Source organism: Amblyomma americanum, chromosome 2 (assembly GCF_052857255.1).
Source record: "Amblyomma americanum isolate KBUSLIRL-KWMA chromosome 2, ASM5285725v1, whole genome shotgun sequence".
In the NCBI taxonomy this organism is placed as follows: Eukaryota; Metazoa; Arthropoda; class Arachnida; order Ixodida; family Ixodidae; genus Amblyomma; species Amblyomma americanum.
This window is the reverse complement of record NC_135498.1, coordinates 81,157,808-81,177,358: the sequence shown is the minus strand read 5'-3', so window position 1 is coordinate 81,177,358 and position 19,551 is coordinate 81,157,808. Positions and strand designations below refer to the sequence as shown.

Genomic DNA, 19,551 nt, shown 5'->3' with positions numbered 1-19,551 from the left:
AGCTGTAAGCAACAACGCGCAACAACTCAAAACTTAAAATTTAAAATAAATTCATGTAAAAATTAGCAAAATTTTTTTAAACAAAGATATATTTTAAAACTTTATGTTTTGAGTAGTTTTAGGAGATCTACGCCATCTACGCTAACTGACGTCACGTGATGAAACAATCGCGCTGCTCGTGCGTGAATCGCGAATGACGGAAGGCTTGAGCTGGTGACGGCGGTCGGCGGAATCGTCGGCTTCGTCGCATTCGCTGCCGGAGAGATAAGAAGTCCGTTCGCTGATATCGCATCGGGACAGCGTGATAAAGGTATCGGTGCGTCGAGGAACCAGTGACTCGGTTTCACGCAATCTGTTTGCTCAATCAGCGTACTCAACGTGAAAGCGGCAGCATCGTATTACAGAACCTTCCGGCAGTTGTGGCGTGCTGTTATCCGATTTCCCTCGTATCATTTGTCAAAATTGCGAACTGTAGTCGCACAGACATCACTTGGTCTGCCTGCATCTGTGCAGGCGTGGCCGAATGAGCCAGATATGCTGACCTCACGTTGGTTGCTCGATACGAAGCTGCTTGTTCGCGGCATTGATTGCTCGCGTTGTTTACATTTTCTTGTTGTGTAAACGTTCGATTGCCTTTTTGCTAGCTTGTTGCTACGCGTTCGAACGATAAAAACAGCCTTTAAAGCTAGTATGAGAAACTAAATTCGTTTCTTCAGTATCGGAAGTCTGGCGTGCTGAAAGTATGAAAAGCTAAACAAGCGATCGGGCGATTGCCTCGGGGAAATATCCACGCCGGATCTAGATGCCGGATAAAAAGTGCTCTCGATCGTGTTTGGAAGTAATTACAAGCCAGCTTGTAGAATGGGCTAATGGATCGAGTTCTGGGCGCGGGTGTAAAAAAAAAAGCAAGACTAAATTAGACGAAATCTTGTCGCTTAATTCAGTACCGGTATTTGTGCCGAAACTATCCTTATTGCTTTTTGTGGCGTGCGCATACTTGCCTTGAATATGTTGTTGTAACGCGCGACTTTTTTTTTGCTGTTTTTAGCGATGCTAATTTACAGCGTGCTTTTAGCGATGCCAATTTACAGCGTGCTTTTAGCAGCGTTATTTTATTTTGCTTGTTTGCTTCCTGTTTGTATGCACGTTTTCTGCCTGTGATCCATAGACGGCATGATGTTCATATAGGCCTGCGCCGGTCACGCGATTTAAGCCAGTGCCTGTTTAAGCGTGTCTAAATTAAGCTCTAATGCCAGAAATAGAACATTGAAAACTAAAAGAGAAGGGATCTCTATTGGTTTCCTTAACTTTTCTAGCGAACGGCCTGAACTTCAAGCTCGGTCGTATGATATATCTGTTATATGAGCAGTAGAAATGTACAAAGTCATCTAGTCATCGTGATGCCTGTGCGAACAAGAAGCGTGTGTTATTGTCACGTTTCGGTTTTCTAGAACCTACTGGGCATCCGTTTTTCACTCGGACTCAAAACGACCGCGCATTAGCAAAGGTGGGCTCGCCCTACGGGCGCGAAAGCTAAGCGGGATAACCAGCTTTACGACATGCGCCGGCGTCGAAATTATCGCCCGTCCGTTCACGCTGTTGTAGCGCCGTTCGGAATTGGATTTTTTTTCTTCCTGGATTCCCTGTTGTCGTTGTAGGTACGCTAGGCAGACTTGAAACAGGCCCCTGCTGAAGGAGGGTAGAGGAGAGGTAACCGAGATACACTATCTCGATCTAGAGCCACCACACTGCACTGAAAACCACCACCACAAACATGAGTAGGAGCGAAGCAGTGAGGTATCGCATGTAAGTCGTTTTGTTAAGTTTTATTTTTTATCTATGTTGTGTTTGTCTGTTTCCGAACGATTTATTGCACACTACTGCACCTACACATATTACGCAGGATATCGCAAACCGAGTCAGGCAGTTTGAATAAATTTTATGGCAAATGTGAACCGCGCGGTTTGGTGCACTTCATTTTTAATGCGATAGCGTTAAAAGCCTCATCGGGGGAAAAATGTATCGTCGGTCATAAATTCGCCCATTGGCTGAAAGGAAGTGACATCACTAGACCAGATAATTTTTATTAGTTGAATGGAACTGACGTCACTTCCGGTGAAGGCATCAACAGCTTCTAATGCTATCGCATCGCCAACACACAAAGTATTAGCTGTCCCTGTGAATTTTTGTCACTATAATTATACCTCACACAACCAGTTAAAGTGCCATTAATTGCCACCGGTACGTAGTCAGTGACACAAATGCTAATTGCTGCTTGGCACGTTCATTTCATAAGGGTAATATTGAAAAAAATTTTCTTATTCCTTTTCAAAGGGAACGCATACTTGTGAGCTTTTATCAGTATTGCCTGTCAGTCAGCTTGCTGAATAAGTACTGCAGCGTTTTCGCTTGCATGGATATTGTTCATAACACTCCAGCTGTTAACATGGAGCTATGCGGAGCTTTCTTGCATAGACTTTTGTTGTTCACATCTTCCTCGGACACAGCATGAATGCTTTTGTGTGGTCAATGTGTGAACTCCGTAGAAACATAGGACTTGCTGTTGTCATCAAAAACTGTGGCATGTAGGGGTGTTCGAAGAATCGAAATTTCGAATACGAATTGGATATGATTGTTATTCGGTTCATGAAACTGATATTTGAATATTGTCGTATATTAAATTTCCGAATATTCGGCAGCAATCGAATATGTACCGCGCCGACTGTTATAAATCCGATAATGGCAGAACTACTTTATCTGGCAGATTATCCGAAAATCGAGTTTTAAGTGTCGGGAAAACCGTACAAAGGCGGCCTCTTCGCATTATTCTTCGTCGGACGCGGGCAAAGTGCCGCAAGTGGGCTTTCTCACATTATAGAACGTGACCAGAACGAGATGGTTGGCCTCTGGTTTCGAACAATTCCATCGTGAAAGGGCGTTATTGTCGCTCGTTTAGTAATGTGTAATGACACTTGCTTTGCCGCCATCGCACCTTTTCTTATGTGAGCTCCGCCACATCGTTTCAGTCGACTACGATATGCGGAAAAGCAAACTTGAGGAATTTCACATATGGGGCTCCCGAAGGGGGACGAGTCGAGGTGTCACCGGCAGGGAAAGCGATCGAGTGAAAATCCCGCTTACTTCATAGTGCATTGTAACTCGCACACCTTTGACGTGCGCGTAACACGGTAGTAAAGGAAAGCCCATGATGTGAGGCCAAAAATAGTTTGGGCGCGTAGTTCCGATTTCTGAACTTGCCGCGAGCCTGCGGCGACGGCGCCTACCGGCGGCACATTCATCAGCTATCCGAATCCGTCTGCATTTTGTTTTTAAACACCGTCTGGCGCGTCACTGTAAATTGCTTTTTTTTTCTTTTTAGAAGAAGTCTCGCCGTTTCTACGCCAGTGCGCGTTCCAGGCCTCGCTTGCCTCCTCATTGTTCGTCCAGCACGGTGAAACTGCACGCTCGATCACGGGCTTTTCTCTGTGCGATGGAGCCGCCTCACAAGGTTTCATCGCATTTTCGAATTTTCGGCATTTTTTGTGGGGGAGCGGCCAATTTAATAACGCGACCTTTGGATAGCTGGGACATTTTATTAGAGTCCCTTTAAGTCCAAATTAATAAGGGTTTACAACGAATCATGGTATTCGTATCAATCAATTTGTGTGATCACATACAGGCTGCATATTCTTATGCTGCCTAATCGAACGTAATACGTTTCTCTGCACGTCTTGTTTTTTTGTGTGTGCTGCTGAGTCAGTCTAGGTTTGTTTATTGCAATTGCAAAGACCATACACTATTTTGTAAAAAAAAAAAAATTAGGACAACAAGATTGGCTACTTCATTTTTCTTTAATTTTTTTTTCATACTGGACACGTAGTCGATTCAATATTTGAAGTCATTTTCTCTTCATATTTGTATGCAGTTCGTATTTGAAAATTTCAATATTCACACACCCCTGGTTGCATGGTATTATTTGTTGTGGGCAGCTTCACCCCATGTAAATCATTCGCATGACATCAACTCTGTGCATGTCTTGCAGATGTACTGTTGTGTTTCTCTCATGACTTGGATTAGGCTAATACAATTGGTGAAACATCTGCCTATTGGTGGGGATAATCCATGCATGAGTTGTGGCCTTTCTCTCTCAGTGCTATGTCTATATGTGATGCCCGTCTGGTGCACCAACAACATAAGTGCATTCTCTTGTGGGTGCATGTGCTCCTGCACTGCCTGTTGCAGGGATTCGTGTGGCAGCAGTGGTGAAGAGGCGGAGGGGAGGGGCACCACCACAATGGCCGACTACATCAGGGGCAAGAAGACGTACACTAAATGGGATGCCGACACTGACAACGTGGACATGGATCTGTCACCCGAGGCACCCCGTGTCCAGGTGGCATCCAGCCCTGGATGGTTCTCGGGCACCAAGGGAAGGGTGCTTCGTGTGAGTCTCCAAGTTTTCTTTTTCTGCGCCAGATGGATTGTTTCACACGGTCCATTTGGTTGCATGATCTGTGTGCATTTAAGTAGAGCTGAATTGATCACATTAAGTGTACTAGGACTGATTGTGTGAACTGTCATAAATGTATTTTGGTGCAGCTGAATGGGAACATATTGCCAACTGGTGGTGTCCGGTGGCGCCCGAAAGATGACAAAGTTGGGGACGCTCTCGCGCTTTTCGACTTGGGGCTTGCTGAATAGCTCTTGTCGCTGTGTCTTTTACGTTTGTGAACTCCCCTGTTTTTGGGACATTTTTGTGGAGGTGCTGGGTATTGATCCCGTACCTCACTGCGAGAGGTACGCTACACGGAGAGGTACGAAGGAGGTATGGAGAGGTTTTGAGAAGAGGAATAATGCCACCGGACACCACCACCAGGCGGCAATATTGTGTAAAATGTCGCAAGACAACACGGGTGCACCTTCATGAAATGTGTGAGGCATCCACATGCATTTATGTGCGTATTGACCTCCTAAAGCACTTAAGCCGCCGCGGTGGTGCAGTGTTTATGGTGCTCAGCTGCTGGCCCGAGAGGTGCGGGTTCGATCCCAGCCATGGTGGTAGCGTTTCAATGGAGGTGGAATGCTGTGCAATGTTAGTGCACATTAAAGAATCCCAGGTGGTCGAAATTATCTGGAGCTATGGCATCTATATGGAGCTCCATAGCTCCATATAGATGGATTATATGGAGCTATGGGATCTATGGCATTCCTCATAGCCTGAGTCGCTTTGGCACGTCAAACTAAGGCATTTAAGTGCATTTAAATGGATCTGTTTGATTTATTAACACGTATTTGCTAGCATCAGCTCATTCCAGCAGCCAGCAACTGTGATTGGAAGAAGAGGAGCTCGTAGAACACAGGATAGTGCCAATAAGCGGAAAAAAAAGGGGGCTGTGTGAGGTCTTTACAAAAGGTGCTTTTTTTAAGCACCTTTTTTTTTTTTTGCTAATACAGCAAAAAAATCGCTTCTGTTGTGACAAACAACCTGAAAACATCAGTCACTCTTGTGCTCTCAAGAGGACGTAATCTATCTCTCCATACTTGTGGCATCTCTTGTGGCCACGCCCCGGTTTAGAATGCATTTATAACATATTCTGCTTCTTAAAAGTGCTGTCAGGAAAACATCACTGTGATGATAAAGAAGCACAGTTCATGCAGTCTTTTTTGGGCCTTGCGAGCTGTGGTTGCCGGTGCTAATACCGCTGGCTTGTGCAGGTGCTTCTGGTGGGAGTCATTTTCCTGGTGGGGCTGATGTGCGGCTACGTGGCGCGCAAGAGCATGCGGGATCTGAGCCAGCCGATGCAGGCCTCCTGCCCAGTGCCAGGGGGCATCTACTCTTTCAAGGAGGGCTTTGCAGAGCAGCTACTGACCGGCGTCGACAAGAAGAACCTTGACAGCTGGCTGCAGTTAGTTCTCATCTCTCCCACGACTACTCTAGCTAGGCGCACATTATCTTGCTGATTTTGTCAGAGTCTGTCTAGTTATGGTGTCATAAATGATATTTTGGCCCTTTAATCAACGTTGAAGCTCTTTTGATTGAATTCTTAAAGTGAATTAAAGTAGGGCTGTGAAGAGAAAAGCATCAAATATTCGCATTTTATAGAATTGTCTTAGATTTCGCAAGTATTTAGACTTTGGTCGGTTGGGGCCTGTGAAGCTTTTACCATAGAGGAACAGTATTCACGTGAACGGGACAGCAGGCATATCTTGTTCGCATTAAAAAATTACTATTGCATCCCCCTTTACCGGGACAGTTCACTGAGAATGACAGCAGCAAATCCCATGGATCTAACGAGTGTAGGCTGAGGAAAAGTTGCCTGCAGCCGTTATGCTTAAGTGGTAGCAAAACTGTGTCAGGCAGAACAGTAAGGGTTTATGAGATAGCTGGCACAGACTACTATTACCTCAACACCTGGCCAGCAGAAACGGTATTTCCTAGGCTCTGTATTCGGTATATGCCACATACCTTAACTATCTGTCTTCAAAGCTTACAGATTCCTTTGCGGCAAAATGGACACAGCTCTTATTCAAGCATGAAAAGCTTAATGGTATGCTAGTCCATTGTGCTATGCCCATGTGGGTTCGGATCCCATCCTTGCCCTTGTCACCATTACAGAAACCAGTATGCAAGATGGCCTTCTGATTCCAATTGCCATCCTACTTCTGACACCATGTTTCGACGTTTGTCATGGAAAGGAAATAGCGTGCGGAGCACACCATGTTGCTGCCGACTGACCGTGGGAACGGGAGTGCTAGAGGGCCTTGCTCAAGCACGGGAGTTTACGGTGTCCAATGGCTACACTACCGGGCGCACAAAAAAAGAGGTGGCACAGCGTGCGGGCTTCCAGCGGGTGTCACCTAACACGCTTGCTTTCTCATGGCAGACATACACACGTTTACACAGTGCACATTATGGGTACCATTCCATTTGTATCAAAGAGAGGCAGGAGCAGGAACCACTCATTTGTGCCTAACGCGGTGTTATCGGGATGTGCACATGATGGTGAGTTTGATTTCGTGACAAGCAAATTCAGCAAAGGCAAAGTGAACCCCATAGCGATACTTAAAATCTGTTCGTCATGGGGAAAGGTGGTGTTTTATCCAAAGAATTTGAACCTATGGGGACATTTATTTTCTCCTAAAATACCATGTATACTCGTGTAGAAGCTGCACTTTTTTTCATCAAATTTTCTCAGGTGCATGTTAAACACGAATCAGGCCTATAGCTACACATTAATACACTGTGGTGCCACTGTGACTACTGTGTCAGATAATTGAAAAGGTGGCGACAGATACAAACATTTTATTTCATCATTCATCGCTTCTTTCGCGCTAATCGTCGTCGGATGAGCTCAGCTCATCGCACTCTCATTGCTGTGGGACGAGCTGGCCTCATTGGCGTTTTTGGAACTCGCACTCTTTCCCATGGAAAGCCTTCCGGGTTCGGGCAGTCTCAGCAAGGTCGTGCATTTGCATACATCAGCAGTGAACACACTTTTTGTCGATGTCAAACTTGTGCCCGGCCTCCCGTTTTCCACGTTCCGCAGCGTATTTTGCCACTTGAAGTTTGAAGCCTGCAGTGTAGGACCATCTGCTTTTGCCCATTGCTTTTTGTTCACGTTCAAAAGCATGCAGCCTGCCACACGACGGCACACGCAACACAACAGATTCCACAAGCAGTCCAAGCACTTCAGAACGAAGCACCGGATAGCGGAGACCAAATGGCGCTGGGCAAGGCACCATGAAAACCAGAAACAGAAAGCCGCGGAAGCGTCATGTTGTGCAACGATTGTGTTAATGGATGTGGTGTAGGAAAAACTAACTGGCGCCATTTTGTAGAACCTTGTGGGACTAGGCATGTTTTAGTTGTTTTTTTTTTTTTCAAATTTTTGCTGCCAAAGTGGGGGGTGCGGGCGATACACGAGGGCGGATTATACACGAGTATATACGGTACTCTGAGTGATGGCATAATAATATTGGTTCGCAGAGTGGGATTTCATCTTAGATGGTTGTAGCCTTTGGGAAACAAGCTCTTAATGCTCTATTGAGACCATACCTATGACATACAATGTAATTTTCTTCCTAGTGCCAGATGGTGACAAAGCTATCCACTGCAATGCATTTGCTCTCTGGGATGGTATAGACTGGTGGTTGTCTTTATGGCTTCGATACGAGACCCACTTCACTTCGTAGCACAGCTGTTGACGTCATCTCCTTACGTGCGCCTTGCGGTTTGCCGTCGCAGGGTGATGAATGTGGAGCATCACATGGCCGGCAGTGAACGAGGTCAGCAGCTGGCTATGCGTATCGAGCAGGCATGGAAGCTTTACGGTGTGGACAACACACGTACTGAGACCTTCAAGCCTCTGCTCTCCTTCCCCGACAAGTAAGGGTGCGGACTGCATTGCCCCGAAAAGTTGTGAGAACAGCATTTGTAGGGGCTTTGCCACGAATCAGTCAGTGCTGAACCTTGGACTTGCACTGCGCAGTGTCAGTGCTTTGTAAGGCTTCAAGAATGAAATTCTTGAAAGGTATTTTCTTTGGTCTTGAGTCACGCGTTTAATTGTGTTAAAGTGAAAACCGTATTAAACTGACCTCGTTGCTATGGGAGTCATACAGGAGGTTACGGGGCATACGAAAGGTGTAGAGTGAGAGGATGTTGAACCAGCAGCCTGGGAAGCAGAAATTTGTTATTGATTTAGCTGCACTGCAGTTGCGAGAGTTCCAATAGCAGTGTAGCAGAGGCATAGCACTGTAAAGTCTCTTTGCATATTTTCACATAGAAATCTACCCACCTCGATGCATTTAAGATTTTTGTACCTGTACTTAACTGACATAAAATGGCATTTGCTTTTTTTTTGTAAACACAGGTAAGGCTCCTGAATTTTGTTACTTTTCAAAAGGGCATTTTCGGGTAGCAAACTATCTCTAGACTCATGCTTACTATGGATTAAATTTGCAATAATCTTCAGGACTAGTGGCAGAATAGCTCACCAGTGTAGTCATTTGTTCACTTGTGATATATAACCTGCAGTAATGACAGAATCTGTTTGGCTGTGGTGGCCTTATTGTACATGGATACCTTTTTCGTTTTCATTTAGAGAACACCCCAACGAGGTGCGAATCATGAGGGGCACCAATGTTCTCTTCAACACTTCTGAGACAGGTGCAGAGGCAGCCATGACTGTGAAACCATTCTCTGCCTATTCGCCAAATGGCATTGTCAAGGTAATACATGCCGACTTTGCTAAATCTACTCATTTTAGTGTAAAGGCTACATTTCCCTCGCCAAATATACAGATAAAAAGTTACCTTCTGGTGGGAGGCTTTCATTTTGGCACTTTTTGTTGAGGTCATGGCATAGGGGCAGTGGCATAGGAGTGGGGCATTCATTTTGCATGCGCATGTACTGGGCTTGAATCGTGGTTTGTCTGGAAACCCACTGGTCTTTATAATCGGTACAAGGGTCTTTCACTTCGGTACACTGTGTTCCGAAGCATGAACTGCATGTAAAAAGTACCTCTCAGTTCCCAGGACTGAACTGTTTGTCCATCTCCTTGCACTTTTCCAACATTTGCATCCCCCCCCCCCCCCCCCCCCCAAAAAAAAAAAAGTGGAACACCTAGCTGGGAAATGCTTGTACTTTTTGAAGAAACCTATGGGTAGCAGTGATTCCAGGGGTTTAATGCAGTACCTAGTGTATCTGAGGTAAGGGGTCACTCACTAGGTCGTTTTAGTTCTCTGCTGCTCTTCTATTTAAGCTTCTCTGAGCATATGACCACTTTTACTTTGGACATCAGAAGTTTATGGACTCTGTGGATTGTGAAAAAAATTGGTGAGAAAACACTGTAGTGTGTGCCAATCATTTTTGTGTTGGTTTTAAACGTTTGGCACCATATGTCTCACTTAATTCTGCTTGAGTTTTTGGGAACGCGTCTCCTAGTCGTCGGCTGTTTATGATTTTTTTTTTTTCAGTTGTGAACAAGTGTATGGCATATCTTGTGCACTCATTACACGTTTTTGATATCAAGGGCAAGCCCGTGTATGCCCACTATGGAACAGAAGCCGACTTTGCACTGCTGAAGAGCAAAAATATTGACCTCAACAATACCATTGCCATCATCAGATATGGAAAGATACACCGAGGCTACAAGGTTAGTGTAAAATATATTGTCATGATTTACGGTTCTCGCATCTGATCAGGGGTGTAATCGCAGTTGTACTTGGGAATAACTTTACGTACTCAGCCATCATTGTAGAGAGTAGTCATGTATTTTTAACAGTCACGTATTAAAATGCTCTATGTCATAGCAGGGAAGCAGCTCCTGCCTCCTTGTTGTTTATATAGTAAAACGACAAGCCTGGGCTAGTTTGTACAGACGCATTGTTGAAAAACTATGCCCCAGTCCTGTCCACTTCGGGCTTCTTCTTGTATGCATTTGTTGGTGCAATACAGTTTCAACTAGGGTTTATCTGGTCATGTCAGTGTAATGTGTTCCTGCGTAGCTGCATGTGAATGAGCTTGCATAGTGAAGCGTAAAATTAACATAAGTCAACAGTAACCGAAAGCTTATGAGAGGGTTCTGTGGGCAGCATAGCCTGGAAGACAAGCCCACTTGCGAGCCATACCTTTCTGGTGTACTATCATGTGTTCCCAACCTGGGGACCAACAGAGAACAGACGCAAGCAGTCCAGGCAAACTGTACAAATATTAGGGCACACTAGGGACAGTAAGTGCTTGTTGTTAAGGACACGTAGCAGTAGCTCTAAGGGAAGGACCCTGCTTTGGCATTTGGGAGGTATCTTAAAGGGGTTAACGTGGGGTACGCCTTTGCAAACATTTACTGGCACATGAGCACTGCAAGGCAATGAATACGAGATTTGCGGAGTTTAAAGGAGAGCATACAGCCTCATCTGCTTCCCCGATACCTTTGCAGAATCATGAAAAATAGTGGGGTAAGATTGTTGCCTTCAGTATATGATGAACAACAGTTCAAGTAAGGCTGGCAGTGCTCAGTGCACAGAGTCATGGCTCTGACTTTTGCTTTGGATTTGCTGATCATCTTCCACTGAGGTCACGCATGTCCTGAATGCATACGAGCCTTTTCCCTGTTTCACTAAGAGATCGTCCTTGCACTTCGTGCTGTTGTTTTACATTCATTAAGATAATGAGCACTTTTGCTAACTTGTAGAAAAACAATGTGTGAGTGAACATAGACTGGTGTGGCATCGGAATATAGGCCTAAAAGACGCATAGTACGTATGTACCATAATGAGCTCCTGCTCTTAAGTGTCCAATGGGCAACACATGCAGTGATATTACTCTTTGCTGTTAATCTGGCCAAACAGTTGTAGTTCTGTATAACGAGATGTCAACTTTGTGATACACGTTGGGATAAACTGCAAAGTGGAGTGCAAGCAATGGCTGGCACGGCAGAGTGGAGCAGCTGCTGTGTGTGTTTTGCTAGGACATTCATTGACGGCATTTGCTAGGCTCTACATTGGCAGTTGAACAACTGGTTCAGGTGAAACTGGCCGAGGAGAACGGAGTGGCGGCAGTGCTGCTCTACTCCGACCCCTTCGACAGTCCTGCTGACAGGACTGGCCTTCCCGTAGAGTTGCGGCTGCAGGGAGATGGCGTGGAGCGTGGGAGCCTCAAGAGCTACCCGGGTGATCCTGGCACCCCGTACCTCCCAGCCACAGGTCAGTGCCTTCCTCACGTTTTGCAGTGTCACCTGTTATATCCAGGTAGAACTGCATCGAGGCTGAGGCCTCAAATTTTACAAATTGATGAGAGAAAATCTTCATCATTCCGCGGGAAACCTTTCACATAGCAGTGGTCGTAGATTCCCTCTTCTTGCCTTGCTGCTTCATGTTTCATGTTGCACAGTTCTGTGCCGGTTTGCCCTTTTTTTCCCTTCCCTATTCATCTTCTCAGAGTCCGGCACCAGATTCTTTGCATGTATGTAGCAACTCATTCTCGTGAGTGCATGCCACATGTTTCACCTCAGTGGCCCAAGGCCATCGAGACCTTGGCTTTTTCTCACAGCTCACAAGGCTTGGGGGTGAGCACACTATATTTATAACTTTGTTCCAAATATAACACAAGATGCTTCCTGAAGCAGGTGATTGAAGGGAAAAAAACTACAGAGATTGTTTACTACATTTGAATCTGAGCGAAAGCGCAGATTTGTGCTACATAGAGGACAACTGTGAGCAGGCAGTGCCACGGGATGGAGCAGATGGAAGTTGATGAAGACAACACTCTCCAATGCACAGCGTGAAAGGGTGGTGCAGTTTAACACGAGGCGTGTTGGCTGCGGCGATAGCCCAGTGGTCTCGCTGGGCGGCCCTTAAAGGAGATCTGTTCGCGCAGCTGCGGGTTCGACTCCCGGTCATGGATATTGATTCAGTTTCTTTTTCTCTTTTTCATGGTTTGACCGCTAACTCAGCTGAAGGTGAAAACTAGGCTCACGGCGATCGAAGCACAAAGTCTCGTAGTGAAGCTTTCGCTTCTAAAAACTAGTAATATATTTGTGCAACTACGCTAGTACTGCTTTTAACGGGCATCATATTGTTAGTGTGAAAGCCGCAGTGCTTTACTTGCTAGCTTGTTTGAGTGAAAGGGGGAGCAAGCATATTAATGCATCGGCTGAACTTTTTTTGTTACCAGGTTCTACCTTTCAAGAGAATTCAGATGATTTAATCAATCAAAGTCCTATCATTCTAAAACTTTTGTCCGTAAAGTTCCGAGACTGAGTCCATTAAAAAAATTGTGTTTAACATTGAAATTATCTGCGCAGCACCCCTTCGAAATAGTCTCCCTTGCAGTCTATACACAGCTTCCAACGCTTCTTGAGGTCTTGGAAACAGTTCGAAAATGCTTCTTTTGGCAGGGCTGTCGGCTCCTTTGTCGTGGCGTCTTAAATGCCCTCCATGCTCCCCATCCAGCGACCTTTTAGGGCTCTCTTCACACGGGGAAACAGGAAAAAATCGCATGGGGAGAGGTCAGGCGAGTATGGATGGGGAAGTACAGTAATGCTGTGCTTGGCGAGAAATTTTGTCACACTGAGAGCAGTGTGCGGCCTTGCGTTATCGTGGAGAAGGCTCCATTGTCGAGATGCCCATAAGTCAGGGCGACGGCATCGCAGTGCATCACACGTGTGTTGGAGCACGCGGATATAAAACTCCTGATTCACCGTCTGCCCTTGTGGGACGAACTCGTGGTGTATGACACCTCTGGCATCAAAAAAAACTATCAGCATCGTATTTGTTTTGGTCTTCTGTCGCCGCACCTTTCCCAGCGCTGCAGGGCTTGTGGACCGCCATTCGGCGCTTTGCCTCTTTGTTTGAGGATCGTATTGAAAACCCCATGTTTCGTCGTCAGCAATGATGTTGTCGACAAATGCAGCATCCTTCTCTGCCTCGGAGAGCAAATCAGCGCTCACTGATGCCCGCGTGTCCTTCTGGTCCTATATGAGGGTGTGCGGCACAAGTCTTGCATTCAGCTTTCGTTTCCCCATGTTATCACACAAAATTTGGTGGCTTGTTGTCTTTACTAATGTCGAGAGCATCTGATAACATGAGGAATGTAATGGTGTTGTCTTGCTGTACGATTTTCCTTATCCGAGCCACGTTGTTTTCATTTCGTGAGGTTGTGGGGTGCCCCTGCCTTGTGTCGTCTTCCACCGACGTTCTCCCCAAAATGAACCTCTTGTGCCACTCAAGGTCGTGCCTGCGATAATTTCTCGTTGTCGTAGGCGTCACGAAGGAGCTCATATGTCTGTGTGGCTGCCTTGCCAAGCTTCACACAGAATTTGATATTTACACGCTGTTCGAGGTGGACATCCATCTCTCCACATTCACTCACAGTAGAACGTGCACACGACTAGTGATAACGTATATTTCTACATGTAGTGCCATCCAGCGGCTGCCACAGCTATTAACATAGGTTAGCCCGAAAAGATGGCGCTGCACATATGCACCAACATTTGTTTTGGGGAATCATTTCCAGAGAATGAAATAAATCAGGCTCGAAACTTAACGGACAAAGGTTGTATCGTTCCTACTGATGTCATAAAGTGCAATATCATCAAAAAAAGAATTGGGCTGCTAACTAACTCTGAGTTCCGCAAAAAATGCTTCGTGGAATCGTGGGATACTGAAGGCCTTAATCATGGCATCAAGTGCAGTAGCACACTAATTTACCAGCTGCACAGGGAGAGTTATAGTTACTGGGTCATCATGGCAAGAATAGTGGACAGGTGACAGACGTGGTGCTCTCGTCACAAGTTGTGTCACAGGGCTGCAGAGATAAAGCCTGGCATTGCGTGCTATGCTGCTTTGTCATCAGGCAGAAAATCTTTGGGTACCTTTATGTTGTTCTGTTTTCTTGCTTGAATATATTGTTTTGAAGAGTATAGACTCCATATTTTAGTTGTATGTTTTCTTGTTTGTAATGATGTGCAAGACTTTATGGATACCATGTGGTATTCGCTTACAGCCGCTAAATAATTTATAATTGAATTTATTCTCTCACCTGATTCGGTTTCGGTGTCAGCTGCCGAACAATGGCTATAACATCAAAGGTCAGGAGAGGTCGTGTGAAGCATAAAGAAAACCTCAATATAATCGCTACTTGTTCATTCATGATTCTGTCTCTTGAGGCAGGCTGATTTTAGTGTCTTAGTGAATTAAAACGATAAAGCAGTGATTATGCTGCAGTTTTGTGGCTGTGACGTATGCTGGTCTTTGACGTCACAGCCATCGCTTGGCTGTTGAAATCAAAACCAAGGTAGGTCAGAGAAGAAATTCAATTATAAATTACTTAGCGTCTGCAATCTATGTATGGCAATCTATGGCAATCTACATGGCAATCTATGTATACTAATAGTACCTTGTGCATCATTACAAAAAAGAAAATGCACGGTCAAAAATTAGGTATGTATCTAGACTCCCTCAATTCGAACCACTTTGTTTTTTTTTTTTGTGTTCAGTTTTTAGCCTTATACCACATTAATCGTTCCTTTGTTTGGCAGTGTGCCGTGTGCATGTCTTCTCTGGTAGTGACATCAGTGCTTCTTATATGACTGCAATCTTTTGTTGTGGGGTACTGCGTGGACTCTTTTGACAAAACTCATAAATCAAAAAGTTACTCATGTAACTTTGTTTTAACTAGTTCTGCCAGTGTCTCCAGCACTGCAGCAAGAAAACTGAAGAAAACCTAGTGGGTTGACATAGAGTTTAAAGACAGCGAGGCCTTTTCAGTTAAGCTTTCTGAAATTCACTTTGCCAAGGGCAGTTAGCACAAGGCTATATGTGAGTACTACATGGTTGGTTACTTACGCTTTCTTAAAACATTTGTGCAAGCCTGTTTTTGTGCTTATTCATTACAAAGTGATATATGTATCATATGTTTACTCATCACCTAACTACATTTCTCTTTTCTTCTTCCTTGCATCATTTGTTCCACCTTTCTTCAGACGACGTGTACATGCCTCCAAGGAGTGACCGCAAGTCCCTGGGTCTCCCCTCAATTCCCGTGCAGCCTGTGAGCTACAACGATGCCCGTCGATTGCTCAAGTAATTTATTGGTCTTCCGCATCTTTTGTTGTTTTGTGCTGGTTGGTGCCTGATCTGACCGCACATTGTGTATTGCAGCAACATGTCCGGCAGCATGGCTCCTGTGGAATGGCAGGGAAGGTTGAACATCACGTACAACCTGGGCCCTGGCTACAGCACTGGAGATGACGTGTGAGTGTGTTATGGACCTGGGAGGTGAGATGAGGTGTGGCCCAGATGCATAAGCGAGTGCAGCTAACACACAGCAAGGTTGAGCTTACTCCTTGAAAAAAAAAAAAAAATGCAGTATAGATTTTTTAATCTGTTTTGAAGAAGGTATATAGGTTTCTTTTTAATCTTGTGCATTTTGAAATGGAGGCGAAAGCAATGCTGAGATAAGTCATTCATTTGGTGGAGCACAGCACAAATTTACAAGGTATTTACTAGTCTCTTAGTGATGTGTAGTTCATTCTGAGCACCATTACTACAGACCATATTTTGAGCAAGTCTTCCTTTATTTCAGTCAAAGTGAAGGGACTTCGAAGTTCAATAAGCTGGGCCTAGTAAAACTGGCTTAAAGTTAATGCTTATTGCATCGTTGATATCGGGATTGCTGATGAAAAGGAAAGGTGATGACAAAAGTTTGAGCTACTGATCACCTTCAACTGTTTGCTTCTTTGTTAGTGCCAAGACATAGACAACCGCTGCATCCACCCCCTTGATGATGACTTCATCTCTTCCTCCATGTAGCCAGGTGGAGCTGTCGGTGCACAACATCCTGCAGCGTGCCAACATCTACAACGTTATCGGTGTCATGATGGGCAACTTTGAGCCAGGTTGGTTTTCTCACCTGCATAGCCATCCAAACTCAAATTCTTTGCACTGTTGCTTGTGTTTGCTGCTTCTTTGTAGTATGGCATTTGCTCGTTATAATTTACTAATGATTCATTGCCTGGCCTCTTCAGAGAGATTTCAGTGGGAGTCAAGGCTCTTGTTAGCTGAAATTAGTACCCATGTTCTTTTTCTTTCTCTCTAGCAATATTTTATTGCAAGGCTTGACCAAGCACAAAATAAGATGCAATTGAAGCAAAAGATTCGGTGCAGCATTTCAGTTAACTTGTTCTAGAATGTCTTCAAGAAAAAGCATAACATGCAAAAAAATTTAAACAGCATGCAGGGTTTTGGGTCTTATAGCAGTGCTAAACGTTTCAACACATAGTGTTAAATAACAAAGGCTTGTATCATATTTGGATCCTGCCAATTGGAATGGCAACCTCCAAACAAGGAAAAGGCGAAACTTGGTAACAATGAATTAAAGAAAATGGTTGAATTTTTTGGTTTTGCAGTTAGGTCTAGTACAAGGTATAGCTGCTTGCACATAGTTTATGGTTCCTTATCTTCCGCTGCCAGCTAGAGGAAAGCAGTGGGTTATGTTTGCCTGAAAGTTAGAGCAAAACTTAGCCGACGATTTCGTTTCTTGGTAACGCGATTTTTGCACACAGCTGCTATGGTACTTGAATGATGGCGTCCCTAACGGAGTATGCAGTGCCAAACGGAGGTACTGGGTTTCGGCTGGAAGCGGGCGGTGGCACTGAGAAAGGGAGTAGGTGCCGCAGGTCGCTTTTTTGCTGCATTTTCCTCCCACTGACTTCCCAAGAGGATTCGCAGCATCTAGTCTGTCTGCATGCCGCTTTGCTAACGTTGCGGGGAGGAGGACCAGGGCTGTGTGCTGAAACACGCTGCGCTCTGTGCTTGGTCACGCCGAGGCACACCGCACAAAGTGTGAATGGCCAACTAAGAGCTGTGCTCTGAAATAATGTATATTCAATTTTTATTAATGATTCATCTTGGAGCTAGCAAGGGTTGCTTAGGGGTATAATCCCTTGCATGCTGTTGTCATTGACATCATAACTTATCAAAACATCATGACGCAATGATCATTAGGAGTGCTTATACTGAATTCAGCACTGTTATTTTCATCATCACTATCATTGTAATCACCACCATCATCAAGGACGTTTTTGCAGGCTAGTTCTTGTATTACTGGAATCGGTTTTAAGTGCAGAAAGACGGCACAGGAAGGAACGAAGGTAGTGCTCTGTCCTGTCAGCTTTGTTCGTTCCTGTGCTTTCTTTCTGCGCTTAAAACCAAAACCACCATCACCATTTTTCAGGTGGTCAATACTACAGCTTGTGCATGGTACACCTGTGCAGGCAGATACGTAATTGTGGGCTGCCACCATGACTCGTGGACCAAAGGTGCTGGGGATCCCGGCACTGGTATGGCTGCCCTCATGGAGCTGGTGCGGCTGTTTGGCAACCTCAGAAAAAACGGTGGGTGCCATGCCTGCTCTGTTCCTGTTTAAACCTAAACATCACAAAATGGGCTTACATCGTACATTCGTAATGATGGGTAATAGGAATAATGATGGTTGGCCGCTTTTACTTTTTGCATACTTGTAGGTTTTCAGGGCTCTTGTACAGTTCTTTTTTTTTGTTGTTGAAAGCGAATAGTACAAACTATGATTGGTGTATAAGTGCAGTGGCTAAAAATTGTGGCCCCGTTTTCATTCATTACTTCACGTGAAGTCTTGGAAAACTTTTAGGGTCGTTACTATGACAGCAGCTTAGCGTTTCTGTTATAGCGGCACTTGCCAAAAAAGCTGGTGTTGTCCATGCGAAGCCTCTGCGAGTAAAGCCTCCATGCTCCAGAAGCACTACCCACTTCCCACTATTTTCCTCCGCCCTCCACAAGGCCTCCACCCACTAGTAGTAGCCCACGCAGCAGTGGAACTAAAAAACAACAACAAAATCAAATTGGAAGACGTAGTGGGAAAGCCAGCTGCCCTCCAGAAGCACCACCCACCCAGCAAAAGCATTAAAGGGACTATGCAATAAATTAATTGAGATTACGTAAAGCAGACGAGAGATAGGCATTTCATCACTCGTCACCCCAACGCATGAATATTTAAGCTAGCATCAATAACACCTAAGATACAGACGATTAAAAATTACGCTCCCCCTCTCCCCTTCAACTCGTACACGCGGGGCACCAGACAAAAATAAAGAAAACAGCTCTGGGACTGGGCCCCGCCCATGAATATGTCATCCGCTGACGTTCCTTTTGCAACTTCCGGTTGTCGCTCCTAGCACCCCAGCAGCAGTGTCGGCGGTGTGATTGTGGCGCGTGTCGGGTTTCTTTGCTTGTCATTTGTTGTAGTGAGCAGTAATGGACCCAGACCTCGAGGCACGACTGCTTGCTCTTACGGCCGCGATGGGCATCGAGCCCTATGCGTTCACGCCGTACCGGCTGAACGCCAGCGACGTCAGTAGCGACTCGGCGAGCCACTGCGAGTGGCTCCGGAACTCCCAACAGAAGGAGGCGGCAGAGGAAAATTGAAACCATATGCGCGAAGGCAATGCCCTGGCTCGCGCTTGCCCGAGAGGGTCGCGCGGAGGGTCGTGCGGCGGCACGAGCAGACGATTTTCACGGCTACCGGAAGTGTGCCCGTGACGCCGTGGCTGCCGTGGCTCCAGCGAATGACAGCGTGGGGTGGCCTGGCGACGTCACGGGTACAGTGACGTCTCTTTTCAAGATTTTAGTTTCAAAATCGGTCCCTACGAGCGCACCAATCGGCCGGCGAATTTTAAAAACGCGGTTTTTAAAAATTCATAATAAATTGCCGGCTCAGTTCCGAAGACTCATACTTGGTGTGAATGCTTCTTAGCATCATTTCTAAACATTGAAAACATTTACAAGCGACTTTTTATTCATTGCATGGTCCCTTTAATTTCAGTTAAAGCATCAAAGTGATCATTGAGGGTAAATCTAACGGGTAGCCTTCTTGCATCAGGTTTCATTACCGATGGCGATAAGGCCATACCCTTTTGTTTTTGTTCGGGCGATCACACTAGGGGATCTGACCAGATAAGAAACAAAACAAAATATAAACATAAACACTCGGGGAGAAAATCCTGAAGAATTTCTTGT

At 45.3% G+C, this 19,551-nt stretch overlaps 1 protein-coding gene across 4 annotated transcripts in view; it reads left to right on the top strand.

Moving 5' to 3' along the window:
* The first annotated feature begins 178 nt into the window (after positions 1–178).
* LOC144121509 (putative N-acetylated-alpha-linked acidic dipeptidase) overlaps positions 179–19,551 on the top strand; it is a 33,660-nt gene continuing 14,287 nt past the window's right edge. Inside the window, exons 1-13 of one of the 4 annotated variants that reach the window (XM_077654745.1) lie at positions 179–310; positions 1,659–1,806; positions 3,380–3,508; positions 4,243–4,444; positions 5,716–5,906; positions 8,246–8,386; positions 9,102–9,228; positions 10,032–10,154; positions 11,526–11,703; positions 15,483–15,582; positions 15,661–15,753; positions 16,312–16,397; positions 17,775–17,894. In XM_077654745.1, the coding sequence (XP_077510871.1) occupies positions 4,295–4,444; positions 5,716–5,906; positions 8,246–8,386; positions 9,102–9,228; positions 10,032–10,154; positions 11,526–11,703; positions 15,483–15,582; positions 15,661–15,753; positions 16,312–16,397; positions 17,775–17,894 (1,309 nt within the window). In that variant the 5' untranslated portion in view covers positions 179–310; positions 1,659–1,806; positions 3,380–3,508; positions 4,243–4,294. The remainder of the gene's footprint in view (positions 311–1,658; positions 1,807–3,379; positions 3,509–4,242; positions 4,445–5,715; positions 5,907–8,245; positions 8,387–9,101; positions 9,229–10,031; positions 10,155–11,525; positions 11,704–15,482; positions 15,583–15,660; positions 15,754–16,311; positions 16,398–17,774; positions 17,895–19,551) is intronic. The other 3 variants (XM_077654746.1, XM_077654743.1, XM_077654744.1) reach the window with 3 other exon arrangements.